This window comes from Octopus bimaculoides, chromosome 16 (assembly GCF_046866305.1).
Source record: "Octopus bimaculoides isolate indiv1 chromosome 16, ASM4686630v1, whole genome shotgun sequence".
In the NCBI taxonomy this organism is placed as follows: Eukaryota; Metazoa; Mollusca; class Cephalopoda; order Octopoda; family Octopodidae; genus Octopus; species Octopus bimaculoides.
Window position 1 is genome coordinate 44,769,966 of NC_142943.1, and position 18,829 is coordinate 44,788,794.

The 18,829-nt window shown below is 34.9% G+C and overlaps 1 protein-coding gene across 1 annotated transcript in view; it reads right to left on the reverse strand.

Moving 5' to 3' along the window:
* Nucleotides 1-684: 684 nt before the first annotated feature.
* LOC106868964 (phosphatidylinositol 3-kinase catalytic subunit type 3) overlaps nucleotides 685-18,829 on the reverse strand; it is a 72,530-nt gene continuing 54,385 nt past the window's right edge. Inside the window, exons 12-23 of the mRNA XM_014914439.3 lie at nucleotides 18,321-18,388; nucleotides 17,113-17,221; nucleotides 16,632-16,748; nucleotides 13,758-13,898; nucleotides 12,883-13,011; nucleotides 11,938-12,007; nucleotides 10,600-10,749; nucleotides 9,687-9,761; nucleotides 9,059-9,227; nucleotides 6,583-6,673; nucleotides 3,095-3,220; nucleotides 685-2,371 (exon numbers count right to left, since the gene is read on the reverse strand). Coding sequence (XP_014769925.2) covers nucleotides 2,357-2,371; nucleotides 3,095-3,220; nucleotides 6,583-6,673; nucleotides 9,059-9,227; nucleotides 9,687-9,761; nucleotides 10,600-10,749; nucleotides 11,938-12,007; nucleotides 12,883-13,011; nucleotides 13,758-13,898; nucleotides 16,632-16,748; nucleotides 17,113-17,221; nucleotides 18,321-18,388 — 1,260 coding nt within the window. The 3' untranslated portion in view covers nucleotides 685-2,356. The remainder of the gene's footprint in view (nucleotides 2,372-3,094; nucleotides 3,221-6,582; nucleotides 6,674-9,058; nucleotides 9,228-9,686; nucleotides 9,762-10,599; nucleotides 10,750-11,937; nucleotides 12,008-12,882; nucleotides 13,012-13,757; nucleotides 13,899-16,631; nucleotides 16,749-17,112; nucleotides 17,222-18,320; nucleotides 18,389-18,829) is intronic.

The following is an 18,829-nucleotide window of genomic DNA, read 5'->3' on the forward strand; positions in this document are numbered from 1 at the left end:
TTATTGACCCTGAAGGGATGAAAGGCAAAGTTAACCTCAGAACATTAAGATAGACAAAATGCTGCTAGGTTCTGCCAGCTTGTCACCCTGACATATTGAAAACTAGCTAAAATATCACATTCTGTTAGAACAAACTTATTACATACAGTAAACTGTATGTAAATTTGTTTTTGCCACAAAATATCCTTGTAAAATAGGGTGTATCATATATGCCGGCAAATAGGGTAATTAACAATACAAAGTTATGCAAACCAACAAGTTGGTAGAGTATTTTTGACATAACTGCCTCATTCACATTATTGAAAGCTTTTTATTAGATAATGAAAATTTGGACAAAATTTCTCAAGTTCTCCTCATCTGTATTTATCTTGATATAAAAATCGTATCCATTGTTCCTCTACCAGGATGCAAACTACACAGAGATTCAGGAAAGACATCAATTATACAGATGTATATATCAGAACCTTGCTGAAATCTGACAGCAGAGTAATACATCTGGAGTTGGTACATTTTATTCTGATACTATTGCCTTTCTAAAAAAAAAAAAAAAAAAATCTTGCCAGTTTTTAGGAACAGCACCATCTCTGTAAACTACATTAATAAACTCATGAAGAGACTTTGCAATATGATTGCCTCCAAAGCACAACACAAAAATAGGAAAAAATACTGAACACAAACAATAGGTGGAAAATTTTTATCATTTTTGTTCTCTTTTAATTAATTTAAAATTTTTTCTCGTGTCTTTATATTTCTTTAATATTTTTTTAATTATTTCTATTAATTTATCTTAATTTAAACTTAAATTATTGTGGAAATGTGTGTATGCAGCAAGAGGTGAGTAGAGAAGGAAAGAGAATGATCGTCACCACTGCTGCAAATGACACCAAATTTTACAAGTCAGCAAGTATTGGACATTTCCAGAGAAAAACTTTTGTACATATGTCTTTGTGTTGTTCAGAGTTTTAGAACAAGTATGTGACAATAAACAAAATGGGGTGGGGAGAAAATAAAAATAAGAAAAAAACAAACAAAAAAAAGGAAAGAAGCATAGAGAAAGACAAATTAAGAAAGAAAGAAGACAAAATGAAGACAACAGAAGAAAACCAATTTAGTCTCTTTCTTCAATTTGGACAAATAATTTCTGTAGTGTGCAGTCGACAATCATCATCATCATCATCAATCTTTTATTTATTAGTCATGGAAGGTAAACAGATAATTCTCAAGAGAAATGAAGAGGAAAAATATGAAGGAAACAAAAAAGAAAGGACAAAGTCTCCAATAACATCCTTCACCAGGTTTGTATCACAGTTTTTGTGGGGGGAGGGGGTGATCATGAGAAAGGAAAAAAATAATATCAGGCAGTGTCCATGTTTTTTTATGATATTACTGGTTATCACAAAGTTGTCTGTGTAGAGTAGTATGTGATGTTGATACCAACATGTTGTACAACTAACATGATATAGTGATATCACTAATTGCACATGTACACACATGTATAATGTTTAGCTTTGATAACACCAGTGGTCTAGATGCATATATGTCTCATAAAATATTGCTTGATATCAACAACTGCATATTTATATATAACATGCTATATTGTTGGAGATCAACAATTGTAAATGTATGTGTGTGTGTGTGTATATATAACATTATCAATATGAGATATTTTGATATCACCAACTGTTCTGATATATATAACAAGATACATTATTTGCTATCGCTAATTGTTCAGGTGTAGTATTATTACTGATACCACTTAAATATCTTTGTACAATATGAGTGATATTACACCAAGTGCTCATGCACAAGTTGGTATTCATGTACAATACGATATTGCTGTTATATAAATGATTTTTGATATCAACACAGATAATGTTGATATTGTTAATACCACTGAGGATTGTGTTTCTAACAGGATATAGGTGAACCTCATCATATCCATTTATAAGAATGTCATGTTGGTGTATAAAATATGATATTGTTGAACTAAAACATGTCCAGATATGACATAATAATAATAATAATGGTATCACCAAGTATCCATGATATTGCAGACTATCCTTGTTGATATTACTGGTAGCAATAAGTGTCAGGTCAATATATTAAATATCACATAGTGTTCTCATGTTGCTGCTATTAATATTACAAGCTGTTTGTGTTGACATCATAAATATCACCACATGGTTTCATGTTGACACTGTCAATGACACCAAATATATTTATATCGATATCACCAAGTATGTCGTTATTGTTGATAACACTAACTGCTCATGTGATTGTAGATATCATCCCACAGTCCATATCGATATTACAGATATCATCATGTTGCCATTTTAAACAAAACAACTGCTCATGCTCATTTCCTCCAGTACTGTCAAAGATAAAAGGCAAATATTTATATTAAAAGAATTTAGAAATGTCAATAGATACTAAGTAAATTGTTTTTTTAAATGGTACAACTTTGAAGTAGATAAAACTGTAAATAATAACATAGGTTAAAAAATCCTATTTATCTACTTTGAGTTCTATTGTTATGAAAAAAAAAAAAGAATTTACAATTTTTAGATTCAAAGTAGGAATTACTTATTATTAAATCAAATAAAATTTTAAAAGAAAAAAAAAAAATAGAGGTTAGTTTTCTATTTTTACTTTCTAAATCATTGATAATAAAAATGTTGGACTTCCTGGCTTCTGTAGTTGCTTACCTAACTAACAAGGTGGAGACTGAAGAAATCAATCAAGCAAAACAAACTATAGAAGAACACTGGCGCTTCAATTTTCGGTGGCTGGACAATTTGTTTTTTAACTGATTTCAGTTTGTGATCAAGCTGGAACATCACTGCCTGGGGGTATATAGTTCATTGCCTCAACCACAGTCACAGTACATCATTTATGAACTTCAGAAGGTTGAAAAGCAAAGTGGATCTGGGGAAGATTTGGTGGTAAAAGGGGCTTAGAATATAACCAAATACCAATACGTGCTTTGTCTGGTGGTCAACTGGTTCATCCATTCTCCTGCCATAATATGTTGGATGGAGAGGGGGAAGGGCAGGGGTGATGGGAGGAGGGTTTACAATGGAAACAGAAGACTTACCTGAGCCATCTTGTGGAGTTGCTCCACAAAGGCAGGCATTATAGCTGAAACACTGTCATCAATCAAATTTTGCATATAATGGACAGCTTCTTCATCAGTCAGGTGAAGAGCAAATTTATCTTGGACCTGGAAAAGATTGGAATGGATATTTCAAGCTGATGTAGATACAGACAGACACACACATACATATGCCTTCATGCAGGCACACATACATATGGCTCATGCAGACACACACACATATATACATGTGCATGCATGCACACACATGCACTGACTATAATTCAAAGATCCAATCTTGTCACACACCATGCTACATTGATTTTGTTTCAGAATTAATACAAAATAAATACACACACCTCATCACTGTCATCATTTAATGCCCATACTCCATATTGGCATGGTTTAGGCCCTGACAAGTTGGCAGACTGTGTTGAGCTCCAATGTCTACTTTGGCATGGTTTCTAAGGTTGGATACCCTTCCTAATACCAACCACTTTACAGAGTATACTGGGTGCTTTTATCCTGACCTTAGCACTAGTGAAGATTGCATTGTAACTTGCTAAGGCCTTAAAGTAGCCCCTGTAAGTGAGGGACATTGGAGAGGAAGGAAAAAGCGAATATATTGTTGCTATTATGTTAAACTGCCGTATGTCTAAATTTGGCCAAATGTGTTTTTTTTTCAATATTTAATTCTGCTTGTAATAGATGGTACTTTTGGTCAAACTATTGTATCTCCAGCTGCTTCAGATATCAAGATATGAAAATTAACAAAGTGTAGTACAACAGTTTAGCATTTTTCATGTCCCACATACAACAGTTTTGCAAAAATATTTCTGACTGAAAATATCATACATGCATGGAGTTACGATTTTATGTACCGAACAAAGTATTATTTTTTAGCTGAAACTGTTGTTAATGTAAAAAGAAATGGAATGGTGAGACTATTTTTTCATTTTCTGAAAAAGCAATGTTTTGGACTTACGACACTTTTGCATAACAGCAACAATATATATCTTTTGTCAAATAGTTGTTTTAGTCATTGGACTGTGACAATGCTGAGGAACCACCTTGAAGGATTTAGTCAAACAAATCAACTGCAGTCTCTTTTGCCAAACCATTAAATTATTTGAAATGAACAAACCAACACCAGTTGTCAAGTGGTGGTGAAGGACAAACACAAGTACAAAGACACACACATGGCAAACCTCTGAGTTTCTGTCTGTCAAATCTAGTCTCTGGTTGGCTCAGAGCTACAGTAGAAGACACTTGTCTAAGATGCCTCATGGTTGGAAAGCAAAAGGGTTTAGTTGAACATATCCCCATTACTTATTTTTTTATGCCTGGCACATATTCTATTGGTTTCTTTTACTGAGCCCTTAAGTCACAAGGACATGAACAAACCAACAATGGTTGCCCAATGATGGGGTGGGGACAAACACAAAGACACACACATCATCATCATTATTATAACATCCATCTTTCCATGCTTGCATTGGTTGGTGAGTTTTATTGAGACAGACTTTCTATGGCCAGATGCTCTTCCTGTCCACCTCACCTGTTCCCAAGCAAGATATTTCCCCATAGCCAGGGCCAGACATATTTTCACAGAATACTGGAAATAAATGATTAAATGATATTAATTTACAACAATCATATCATGTCAAGACAACCTATACACCAACACATACACATTGTATATTATATATGCACAACACGCTTTTTCAGTTTCTGTGTACCAAATCTACTCACAAAGCTTTGGCTGGCCTGGGACTATAGTAAAAGGCACTTGCCCAAGGTGCCATGCAGTGGGACTGAACCTGGGACCATGTGGTTGAGAAGAAAACTTCTTTATTTCATAAATTTTGCCATGAAGGCATTACATAGAGGGGGCAAACAAAGACAAACAGACATAAAGAAGCAAACTTTTTATCACAGCTATACCTGCACCTACATATATACATTATCATATATATGTAGTGGCTTCATGCAGGCATAGCATGAATTCGATCCTCGATAGCCAAATATCACTTAACACTTCAACAGCACTTTTCTCACGGTAGGTAAAACGATAGTTTTTCTGTGAGTGACAGCAGTTACATTTGCCAGATGCCAGATGCTTTGCCACTTAACACTTCTAACCTCTTCTAGGCCACCAATAGCTAGAATAGAGATATCACCGACCGCCAACGAAATCTATTGTTCTCAACAATATGTCTATCCTTCTGGCTAGTTTTGGATAGCAATAAAAACAAGAACTCTGTAAGCCAAAGTCAGTTAGAGAGAGTGACCATCAGTGAGTGTGAATGGACAACTAGAGTCATAGCCACAAGCAGGCAGCCACTAGAGACCAAACGGCCAGAGAGAAAAAGAAAGTTACAATCAGCGACTATGTGAGACAACTATCCTTGACTATCTCACTTTTAGTAACTCACTTTCTTTTCTCTGTAACATTACCATATCTCTCTCTATAAACTACTATGAGATTGTGTACACACATACCAGCCGAAATTAACTCTTTTTACCTCGCATGCTTTTCCATTTACTAATTATACATACCAACCTGTCGTGGTTTTGGATATATACAAAGTAACGGTAAATTAAAACTTCAATTGCTGTTCTTTCACTTTGCATACTGGCAACCAGCACCTTAAGAAACCATTACAATTGGTGACCCTCGATTGCAACATAGAACTAACCATTACAAATAGGCGATGACTCCGACGTTCCATCCTATTGTATATCAATTATTGTTTAACCATTATAAATATATATATATGATGGAGTGCTGAAAAGTTTCTGGCTTTGGGTAAAAGAAAATACAGAAGGAACAGTTGATTATGATTTTATTCAATACATTCCCCTCTTAAATTCATGCACTTGTTGCAGGGGTCCTTCAGTTTTTCTAAGCCCTGTACAAGAACTCAGAAGGCTGAGCCTCCAACCAGGCCTTTTGTGATACCCTTAACGCCAGGAACTTTTCAACACTCCCGCATGTATATGTGTGTGTGTGACGAGCTTTCACACAGGTTCTGTCTACCAAATTCACACACAAGGTATTGGTTGGAGCTATAGGAGACGCATGACCATGTTGGCAAGAAATGGGACTGAACCATGTGGTTGCAAAGCAAGCTCCTTAATCACACAGCCATGCCTGTGCATGATGTATTATGCATGGTGCAAAATAGACAAGTTTAGAGATCAAACTTGTTTTGTTGCTATCATATATATAATCATCAGGAGAGGTGTGAGGTATGATCTTTACAAGTCAACTTCTCAGTTTGCAGAAAATTGATGTTCAACAAAGACCATCTCTAAGAAACTGTCTGGGGAGGAAATTCTTGGGGGTTGGTATCAGTTCACAGCAAGAAGGATAGGAAAAAGTGTTTAGAATGGAGTTGAATGGTGAGACACATTTAAGTAATAAAGATAGGAGGGTGATGGTGTGTGGACACGAAGCAGTTCGTGGTGGTGGTTGGGGATACATTTACCTTTTTCACTGTTTTATCTGGTTCAAGAGCAATATCTGGAATGTTGGCATCAACCATAAGAGAGAAGAGATTTAATATTAAATTAGATGACCTGAAATAGAAAAAGAGAGAGAAGAGTTTAGGTGTAGGGTATTTAAGGAAGGAGATAGTTCCCTGTTGTTATGGGGTACTTAAGGAGGCAGCTCACTGTTGCAATGGGGGTAGCTTAAGAGATAGTTCACTATTGCTATGGCATTGCTAAGGATACAGTTCACTTTTGCTATTGGGTAGCTAAGGAGACGATTTACAGTTGCTGTGGGTTAGCTAAGAAAAGTTCCTTGTTGCTTTGGGGTAGATAAAAAGATAGTTTACTACAGCAACAGGATAGCTAAGGAAGGAGACAGCACACTGTTACTATGGGTAGCTAAGGAAGGAGACAGTTCATTATTGCTATGGGTAGCTAAGAAAGGAGACAGCACACTGTTTTTATGGGATAGATAAGGAAGGAGACAGTTCACTGTTACTATGGGCTAAGGAGACAATGCACAATTTTCTGAGAAAGGCATAAAACCACACATTTTTGAGGATTGGGAATAGTTCATTAATACTCTAATTCCAATACTTCACTGGTACTGATCTTACCAACCTTCGAACAAAAAAAAAAAAAAAAGTAAAGTTGATCCTGGTTAGAACTGAATACCTTTATATAAAGGAATATAATAAAGGTTTCAAATTTTGACACAAGACCAGCAATTGTGGGGGAGGGTGAAAGTTGATTACATTGGCCCCAATGCTCAACTGGTCCATATTTTATTGACACTGAGATGAAAGGCAAAGTTGATACCAGCAACATTTGAACTCAGAATGTGAAGTCAAAAGAAATGCTGCTCAGCATTTTGCCTGGTGTGCTAACGATTCGGCCAGCTCATTGCCTTAAAAGGAACATAAATATTGCAAGGCTTTTTTATAATTTTCTGTTCTACTGATTTGCCAGCTACTGTTAGCACACCAGGCAAAATGCTTAGTTGTATTTTGTCCATCTTTATGTTGAGTTCAAATTCTGCTAAGATTGACTTGCCTTTCATCCTTTCAGGGTTGATAAAATAAGTACCAGTTGAACACTGAGGTCGATGTAGTCGGCTTACCCCTTCCCCCAAAAACTGCTGGCCTTGTGCCAAAATTTGAAACTATTACTAATATTAATAATAGCACAAGACTCAATTAATCCTAGTAGTAGTAATAATAATAATAATAATAATAATAAGAAGAAGAATAAAAGTAATAATGCCCTGTGTAATTAATATTCATAATGTCTTTTAATAATATTAAATATTAATGATGCTTTCTGTTATCATTAATATTCATGTCTTCTAATAATATTAATACAAGCAAGCTTGCCTGGTATGCTGCATTAGGTAAACATTTATAGAACTGATTTGTTTCTTGCAAGATGTTGCATGATTACAGTTAATGATAACTAGTCAATGAACTTTATTAATTGTCTCAAATATATATATGTCAAACTTTGTTTAATTTCCAATCCTTTATGAAAGCATGCAAACTAACCCCCACTTCTTAAAATTACTGGCCAGGTGCTAAAAATTTGAAGCCATTATTTTTACTATTATCTTTATACAATTTATTGTGATATTATTATCAGGCCTGTAAGGGTGGCAGAAGTAGTAACAAGTTGAGCCATAATTAATTTTGTTGATTAATGACATAATGACAGTGTGCAAATCCTGTCAGTCAGCTTCAACATTATATTTTATCCTACCGTTGGTCTGCAGGAAATATTTACTAAGTTTAGCTCAACAGACTACAGCTACTCGAACAGAGCATCAGTGTGTGTAGGTAGGTAGGTAGATATATATATATTTTGCAATAGAAATTTATTCAGGGTCAAGAGATCATTGACCAACCAGGGTAAACCAAAGCTCAAGTATCATAGCAGGCAGAGATGATGACATGTGGACCTTTTGTTTCGTATTAATAGGAGTCTTGTGCTATTATTAATATTAGTAATGGTTTCAAATTTTGGCACAAGGCCAGCAGTTTTTGGAGAAGGGCTAAGCCGACTACATCGACCTCAGTGTTCAACTGGTACTTATTTTATCAACCCTGAAAGGATGAAAGGCAAGTCAATCTTAGCAGAATTTGAACTCAACATAAAGATGGACAAAATACAACTAAGCATTTTGCCTGGTGTGCTAACAATTCTGCCAGCTCACTGCCATATTAATAACACTAATAATAATAATAATAATAATAATAACAAGGCCAGCAATTTTTGGAAAGGGATAAATTAATTGCATCAACCCTGGTGCTCAACTGGTACTTATTTTACTGACTCCAAAAGGATGATAGGCAAAGTTGACCTCAGTGGAATTTGAACTCAAAACAAAGACAGACGAAATACTGCTAAGCATTTTGCCTGGCATGCTAACGTTTCTGCCAGCTCACTCCCTTAATAATAATAACAATAATAATGTCTTACCTGCGTAGATGAAGAAACGCTGTGTAGCAAAGCTTTTTGAAGTCATGGAAATGGTCAGAATTGGTTCCCCCCATAGCTTCTACCATTTCTTTGCTGAGTTTCATTGGTGGAGGAAGAGGTTTGGGATCTCGGCCCAAGATGTAACCAAAATCTACATGGAAAAGACGACCTACAACACAAGAACAATTTTCTTAAATATTTATGACAACAGTTTCTGATTTAGACACAAGGCCAGCAATTTTGAGGGGATAAAGTTTAGTCAATATCATTGACCTTGTAGTAGACTGGTAGCTGGGGACTTAAGTGTGGTAGTTGTTGTTTAGTCTCAAGTTAGGCCTGATCAAGTAGACCTATGATCAGAGACATTCCAGTTGTGACCATCCTGTCTTTTATCTGGAAACAGTGCATCCAGGACCATGTGATTAAAAGTGTAATTTCCTAAGACAACAGAGTGTGATTTGAGAGAAATTCAGCTGCTGTTTCTAGCAGTGAGCAACCACATTGAGGTTTTCATGATTGTGAGGAGGGAGTGATATTGAACACAATTATGACAATGATGATGATGATAATGATGACGATAGTGATGACAATGATGATGATGCCCTGAGAATGGTAAAATGGTACTGACCTGTTTTGGTAAGCAACAAATTATCCAGATGCCTGTCTCCAACACCCAACAAATAGGTTACAACACAGTAACCAGCTAAAATGGTAAAAAAGCATAAAAAAAAATGGCAGAGGTGAAATTCACTTCATTAAAGATTTATATGGAATAAAAAACAAAAACATAAACAGAAACAAACCCACTTCTATCAGATTCAACATTGGCTATTACAAACAACTACAGCTGCAGTTGTTTAGCCCTTGGTCAGCTGGGATCCAGAAAACCTAAGATCAAAAGTGTCCCAGCTATGAGCATTAGTTAGATCTTTTTTCCAGATGAAGTATATTTTGGATTACATTATCTACTCACCTCTTACACTCTAATGAACTACTCTTCCTGAATCTTTATCCATATTTTCACTTATACTTATTCATCCTATTGTACTATGAGAGTATGCTCTGACTCTTTGTCACCATCATCATTGTCTTCTTTCCAGGTATTTCCCCCCACTTTTATACAATGTGAGCAAGCCATGTATTTTCTTTACAAAAAGACATCTGTGCCTGTCCCTCTGTCACAGCCTCTCAACACAAAGCCACTTCCCTTTCTAGTACAACCTCACCACAGTCAAGGGGGCTTGTTTTTTCTTGTCTAGCAAATTACTTGGTGATCTCACTAGTGTCAGTGCCATGATAAAAGTACTCAGCATTCTTTGTAAAGTGGCTGGCATTAGGACAGGCACCCATGCCAAAAACAGAGCTTGACAAAGTCTTTGGGCTCACTGGATTCTGTCAGACTGTCCAACCCATGCCAGCATAGCAGAGAGATGCTAAATGATAATGACTGATAAGTGATTTCACTTGGTGAAAGTTTTTATATATAACATAAGCAATAAGACAGAGTGACCAGAAGTGGTCCCAAGTAATGCTGGTCTTACCACAACTTTTTACATAGTTGTCCATCACTTCCTGAGATATGCCATAAGGAACTCCCTCGGCAGGAGCTTGTTTACGGAAATAGTTTTGAATACTACCTTCACTGGCCAGAGCTTCTGCCACAGACACAGACTCAATAAACTGGACAAAACCTGAAATAGAAAACATAAAACCAGATGATGATGATGATGATGATGATGATGATGATGTGTGTATCAGTATTATTATTATTTAACATCCATTTTCCATGCTTTCAGGGGTCAGACAGAATTTGTTGAGACATATTTTCTAAGGCCAGATGCTCTTCCTGTTGCAAATCCTCACCTGTTTTCAAGCAATTTCCCATGACCAATCTTCCACGGAAGACTGGAAATGAACAACATCGCTTGTATGACTGATGGTTGTTTATAATCATCACATGATGCCAAAACATAGGTAAACACACACAGACTAATGTACATACATATGCACACACACACACACACACACACAGAGCAGGCTTCTTTCAGTTTCTGTCAACCAAATCCACTCACAAGGCTTTGGTCAGCCTGGGGCTATAGTAGAAGACACTTGCATAATGTGCCACACACAGAGACTGAACTTAAGATCACATGATTGGAAAGCAAGCTGCTTAACCACACAGACATGCCTGTACATGCATTTATGTATATTTTGGAACTGTATTTGTCAGGCAAGTGACTTGATCTAAGACCAAGTATTGAAAACTAAAGCGATTACTATAAGAAGACACATTTCAGCCAATCAAAAAAACAAACAAACAAAAGCTGTTAACTTTACTTAAACATTTATTATTTCATGTCAAAACTTTTGTTGCACTAACTGCAACCCACTGACAGAGTTGTATGGAACTGCAGTAGAACTGTGTTAGTGATTAGGCTGCAGTGAGTGCGACAAAAATTTTGATATGACATAATAAATGTTTCAGTGTAGTCAACAGCTTTTGTGTGTTTTTTGAATGGCTAAAATGGGTAGATGGATTCTGAAAGAAGTCTTTTATATATATCTGGGCATCTGTGTATGTTTGAGTACATCATAGCATTGCATGATAGGAGTTACCAGACATCACTATCATGCAAGCAGTCTTCTGTCAAAAACATGTCAAGCCATAGGGAAATATTACCTTACTTGGAAATAGGTGATGGTTGGTGACAGGAAGGGCATCAGGCTACATGAAATCGGCTTTGACAAATTGTCTGATCCACGCAAGCATGGAAAAGTGGATGTTATGATGATGATAATGATGATTAGATGCTCAATAACTTGACTATATTTGTATTATCACCACCAACAATAGTAAATTATTTTAGAGTAATACACACCATTTTTATTACTTGTAGCAAGTACTTTGTAAGGAGTCAATTTTAAGTCAAGGTTTTCTCGTTTGAGCAGCTAAAAAGAACAGTGAAAAGATAGTTCAGTGTTTTAATTTTATGATGCAAGAGTCACAGAGTCATTCAGTAAAATTAACAGAATTATACAATACTTGATTAACCCCCACCATTTTTTAGGTAAATATTATTTATATGTGTTACAGATGTAATTAAAATGTTCACATTTAAATATATTCTTGACCAATATCTCACAACATCACACTTCAGTTTATTCAGCATCAACTTATATAAAATTACAGGTGTTTAACAGGAAAAAAAAAAAAAAAAAAACCCTAAAACAAGAATTTTTTTTGTAATACTGAAATTAGTAACATAGTCGGGAAAGGGTTAGATATCTAAATATACGAGATGAGTCGTTGTTAATGAGACTTTAGCTTGAAAGTGTATATTTACAATATTTATACCTGTATTATGACTCAAACACCTTGACCTTTCATCAAGTACCTTGTTTGTGCCTAGAGTTAATTAAATGTTTCAGAGGACTCATTAATAAGATTATTAGTTCCCAGACTATTAACCCTTTAGCATTTAAACAGGTCATATCTAGCCCAAATATCCAACTTGTTTTACATGTGGTTATTTTTCTATGGTTTATCAACATAATTGCAATCTACTATGAGAACCTATCTCTACAAAATTTCATTTGAAAAAAAAAAATGTGTATTGTTCAGAAAGTTATGACACTCATCCTACACCTCTAATGTTAATTCTTTCTCTATCTCTCTTTTACTATCCTCTTTTCACTATATGACGGGAGAAGTCAACCAACCAACATTCATATTTGTTATTATAAAGAGATTATAGATAGATTTAACATGGTGGAGTGGGGAGAGGGGATGCAATAAAGAGAGTGAAGCATGAGAGCAGCCTTACCTTATCCATGAGTGTGAGTATTTGTTGTATGAGCTGGTCCTGCCTGGGATCATCACCATGTTTGAAAATGGTCACATACTCATTGTCATCACTTGTACAGAAAGACAGGCGGGAGGGCATCAAGGCACTCTAGATTAAAACAGAAGAGATTGGGATATCCACACAAATGTACACATACAGACACATAAATATAATATGAAAAACTTCTAGAATTCAAATCCATACTTAACAACATACATCCCAGCATTCAATTCACTATAGAATTCAGCAAACATCATCTCCCTTTTCTTGATCTCTTAATTATAAAAACACCTAATAACCAAATCACAACCAACATCTACCACAAACCTACAGACTCACAACAATACCGCCTTTTTAGCTCCATGCCAACATGGAAAAAGGGATGTTAAATGATGATGATTATGATACAATAGGCTTCTACATGGTGTTTCTGTCTACCAAATTCATTTACAAAACACTGTTGTTAGTTGGCCTGAGGTTATTGTTGAATACACTTGTTCAAGATACGCAGTGGATTGAACACAAAACCATGCAGCTATGAAATAAATTCTTAACCATACAGCCACTCTTCAATAAATACATACAAATATATTTACACACACACACACACACACAAACAGTTTAACTATGAGAGTGCCTTTGTGGTTCTGATAGTAATGGAATTCAAAGAGTCCCAGACTAGATCTGAATTGCAATCCAGAAATTATGACCCTCAAATTCATTATAGTGCATGGCTACACAAATTATTCTTATGTATAATCAAACAATAATATCTTCAAAATCCATTAACCCAATAAGGCATGCAAACTTGAATTAATCATAAATTAATAATTGTTAACTATTAGTTAGCTTACCTTAAATAGCGAGGCTCTATCAGGTATGATAGCTCGCACTAATACATCTGGGTCAAGAGGAAGAGGTAGAGGTTCAAATTCAGCAAAATTAAACTTGAATGCTTCGAGAGGATCTCTTAATAATCCCTGTAGTTTTTCAATCTAAGGAGCAGAAGAAGGAAATATGATTATATATATATATATATATATATATATATATATATACACATAATTAAGGGATCAGCGACAGTTGCTTCACCACATACCGAAGTTCAGAAATAGCAGCTAAAGTGCTAAATGTATAAGAACTTTTAAATAAGTTCTTCACCGATAATGGTGTTTACATATCGAAGGGCTTGGTAAAAATTATTAATTATTAATTTATTAATAAATTAATAATCCTTTACCCTTTTATTTGTATATATATATATATATATATATATATATATATATATATATATATATATATATATATATATTAGTTTATGTATATATTAATATTATCTCAGTTATTAAAACTTTCGATAATTTAAATACGTTAAGTTACCAGAGGTAGCAAAATGACACTAAAATACAAGATATCACAGCTGTTTTACAGGTAGAGATACCAAGTTAAAGTGATACATTTTGAGAAGATATGGATAATAATAAATGGAGCAAAACGCATGTCAATAAAAGTTCCTTTAATTCCAACACGTTTATTTTGAAACATGTGTAGGAATTAAAAGAACTTTTATTGACATGCGTTTTGCTCCATTTATTATTATCCATATATATGTATATATATATATATATATATATATATACACACACATATTAAACTTTTATAACAAGAAGGGCAACAGCGACTTCAGGCTGCTAACCTTTATGTAAAAGTTTAATAAGCATGTACTCTCTAAAAAAGATTCAAGTATTTCTTCAGTTTAATATTAAATTGCTTTTATTACAACTTGACATAAAAACAAACATTACTTCATATAATTAATAGTGATAGAAGCAGTATAAATACCTGAAGGCAATCTTCATCTCCAACTTAACATGGAGTTAAATTACACAGAATACTGTGTTGTTTGCCTTGAGAGAATCTGTCATAAGGACTTGTGGTGCATAGAAGCACTCATATTTACATCATTGACAGATGAGATTCAGTGTTTCTGGTTGTTCCAGAAGTTGTAGCAGACAGTTTTTGTTTGTTAATATATGTATGCTTTTACGCACCATGAGTCCATACGAGAGGTCCTCTCAAGGTAAATAATGCAGTATTCTATGTTCTAATACAACATCCACGTTAAGTTGGAAACAAAGATTACCTCACACACACACACACACACACACACACACATATAGTAATAGATAGATATACATATAAATAGAGAGATGAAATAGATGTGATCAAAGATAAATGAAAGACAGAAATAAGAGGTAACATATGGTGGTTTGTGTCATCTAAAGTTGTATCATGAAAATTATGGGGTTTGAATAAATTTGTCCATCTTCAAAAGAAAATGATTCTGATCTGACATTTTGGTACTGAAAAACTTTAAAAAAAACAACTTTTCTCTCTTAGATAAAGGGATATCACTGAAACACCTCACTCTTCTCCTCCCTAGTGCAGAAACAAAGGGATAGGTAATGGAAACTTGTCCAAATTAACAAACTGTACTGTTAGAAGTAAGATATTTGTTTGTTCATTTAATGCCCATCTTTTCATGCTAGAATGCACCTGGGCAGAGAGTTATTTGAGATAGGATTAAGAGATGGATGCTCTTCCTATCACCCATACCTGTTTTTTGTAAGGGATTTTTTTATTCCAGAAGTCTTTGAAAATTCAGAGCAACCAGTTGTAACGTCAACAAAGAATGTCAACATCAGCAAGTGGTGACAGGCGTGGAATGTCAACATTCATGTATATTTGCACGTGCACACGCACAAAAGAAAATAGATATATGTGTGTATTATATATTATACTTTTACAAGAGAGGTGAGTGTAACTTTGAAGTTTTGGCTAGTAGGTTAAAACTTGAGAGAGAGAGAGAGAGAGAAAATTAAAGTGTACTTCTTGTTTCAAGTCAGCAGTGTTTTGGGTGCTACTTCTAGCAGATACAATGATCACATAAATTAGGCTGTTGTATGTGTACACCCAGGACCACGCTAATAGCTTAGGAGTGAAATTTAGGATTTCTCAGTTTTCTATGAATTGATTTTGATAAAACTTTTCCCAGCTGGTTTGCACACTATGGCAACACCACTGTTATGTTTTCATTCGTTATTTCTTTTTCATTTCAGATTCTTCAGTTTTAGGGTGAACTACACTAATAGCTTCTCTCCTCTTTAAGAACAAGGGGACATAGAAAAGGCCTTAATGGTGAAGAAAAGTGTCATCAAGGCAAGTGCTAAAGGTATCTCTCTTCATGTCACTGAGGAGAAGTTAGGTCATCATGTGGACACAGATAATTCCTGAAGGACCCTTTGCCAAAGAAGAAATGCTCCAATTGTGGGACCTCCAAGACTGTGACAGCTAGGGATTTAAGGAATATTGGCTGCAAGTTACGTGGGAAACCTGGACAAACAAGCAAAACCATTTTCACCACCTCCAGACTTCCTCATGTACCAAAGACCATCAGAAATTGCATCCTCGAGGCCATGGCTTCCATGCGAGAACCCCTGAACCTGCCTCCTTTAACATCCTGTCACAGGAGTTTGAGGCTTCAATGGGCCCAAAAGTACATGATGTCAGACATGTTCCATTCACTAACGAAATTCCTAAGCTATTAGCATGGTTCATGGTGTATATATGTCTATGTATGATGCTAATATCTTAGATCGTGTGTGACAGTACCAAATTACCAAATTCTATATCATTTGTGGTGGAATGAAACAACATGAAACTTTTACCTTTTTTTTCCGGTTGCCACCTTCACGTGCTACCATCTTTACAAGACTGACAAGACCTTCGATAAACACAGACTGGCGTGCCAGCATTGCACGGCGCCACCGACACTCTTTACCTCCCTGTAAGAACAACAAAAAAAAACTTTAACTGATGAATGAAGATCCATTGATAACTGACTTTATTGACAATTTCAAACAGAAACAGATCTTTCAATGTCTTGTAGGTAACATATAGTTATGTTTCCATGGTCATATAACCTCTAGCTAGAAGTGGTTCTAACCACCCTAACTGCCTTGACCCCATCAAACCTTCCTTGGACCATCTCAATGTAACCCCATCCTGGGGTTACATCTGGATTCAGAATACCCCCTAGTACTTCTTCCTTAATTTTATGCTTGATCAAACCCAGGTTAACTCCTCCCAACATGGAAGCAGAGAGGAATGGATAAATAGACAGAGAGAGAGAAATAATGTAAAGCCTACTTTGATGAGTGCATGGCTAAACCGTTTCATGACGAATAAATACATGCTGTTCTCAGTTTCTCCCTCTTTGGTAGATGATGCTTGGTCTGATACCTCCACTGATAAATACCTTCAACAAAAGAGACAAAAATTTATGACAACAAGAACAATAATGTGTGATATTCAGGGGTTAGAATATATATGTAAACTAAAGATTCTAATGTTTTAGCCCTTCTTAAGAAAGAGAAAGCAGGGTTTCTTTGTTCCTTGCTACTTAGCTTGTATCTTGAAGGTCCACCCAAATACTTTATTACTATTTTTATCTCTTTCCAGCACCACTTGATCACTCCCACTCTTTTTTTTATTTAAATGTGAGTAATCTTGTACCTCCTTTACAACAGGAAACCTGTTCTGCTCTGGCCCCTTTTCTTATACTTTAACTCCTTGTCTTCTAGCCTAAAGATGCCTTTCTTGAGATCTATAGTCTTATAAGCTGCATGACATCCTTACTAGTGTTGGTGGCATTACAAAAAGCCTCAGTACACACTGTAAAGTGGTTGGTGTTAAGAAGGGTATCAAACTGTAGAAACCATGTCAAAGCAGACACTGGAGCACAATGCAGTCCTTGAACCTATCGGATCCTGTCAAATGACTTAGTTGTTTTATCTCCAATGTTCTGTTGGGTCAAAGATGGGACAGCCAAGAAAGTGTCTAAGTCAGCTCACAACATATATAAGCACCAAAGACAAGTGTTACTAAACACGATATAATTGTAAATACCGTTTATTCTATCTGCATTTGTGTAGTGAAAAACTGAATCCATCATATTCACATTATTGTCACCTTTTTGATACTAACCAAACAAAAGAAGTGTATTGTTTGTTGATATATAACATGCAGTTATATTAAATACTGTCGCATACAAAATGAAAGTGAAGCAAAGCAAGCTGATAATGTAGATATATAATAGCAATGTAATCTTAGTATTATTTATGTTAAAGCAATCAGTATACACACAAATGTGTACCACTAATTTGTGAAATGGATATTTTTAATGAAATTTTCTACAAGTACACTTTAGATGGTGTAGATTCCAGTTATATTAGAATTTGTTGAACACATTTGACCAAATTTTCATAAGGAAAAAGCCTACTCAATTTTTCACATCAATAATATATGTCCAGCCATACGCTGGTAATGCTTATCAAGTTCTACACACACAAACTTACCAATAGAAATAGTTGGCTAGTTTGTTGTTGTTACAGGCACGGGAGATGAGAAATGTGGCAAGATCCATCTAGAAATATAATCAATTAAGAAAAATTGATAGATTTAATTATGAGATCATTCAATTAAACAGATTGTAGGGGAAAGACAAAGACAAGTATGTATATATATGTATATATATATATATATATATATATATATATATATATATATATATATATATATATATAATAATATTATTAGGGACAAAATCCAAAATTACAGGTAAAAAACTCAATTAAAATCAATTTATAAAAAATTAAAATTAAATTGAGCCTTATAGATAAAGTATATATAAAATATATATAGTTTTAGGGAAAATAACCAATTTTCAAGAACTCATCGATGAAAATCCACTATCACATATAGAAAAATTAATAATTAAAAGCACAATAAATAAGTATAATGTAAAGTAAAGTAAATATCATAAGATAAATATAATAAAAAGATTACACGTGTTTCATAACCAATT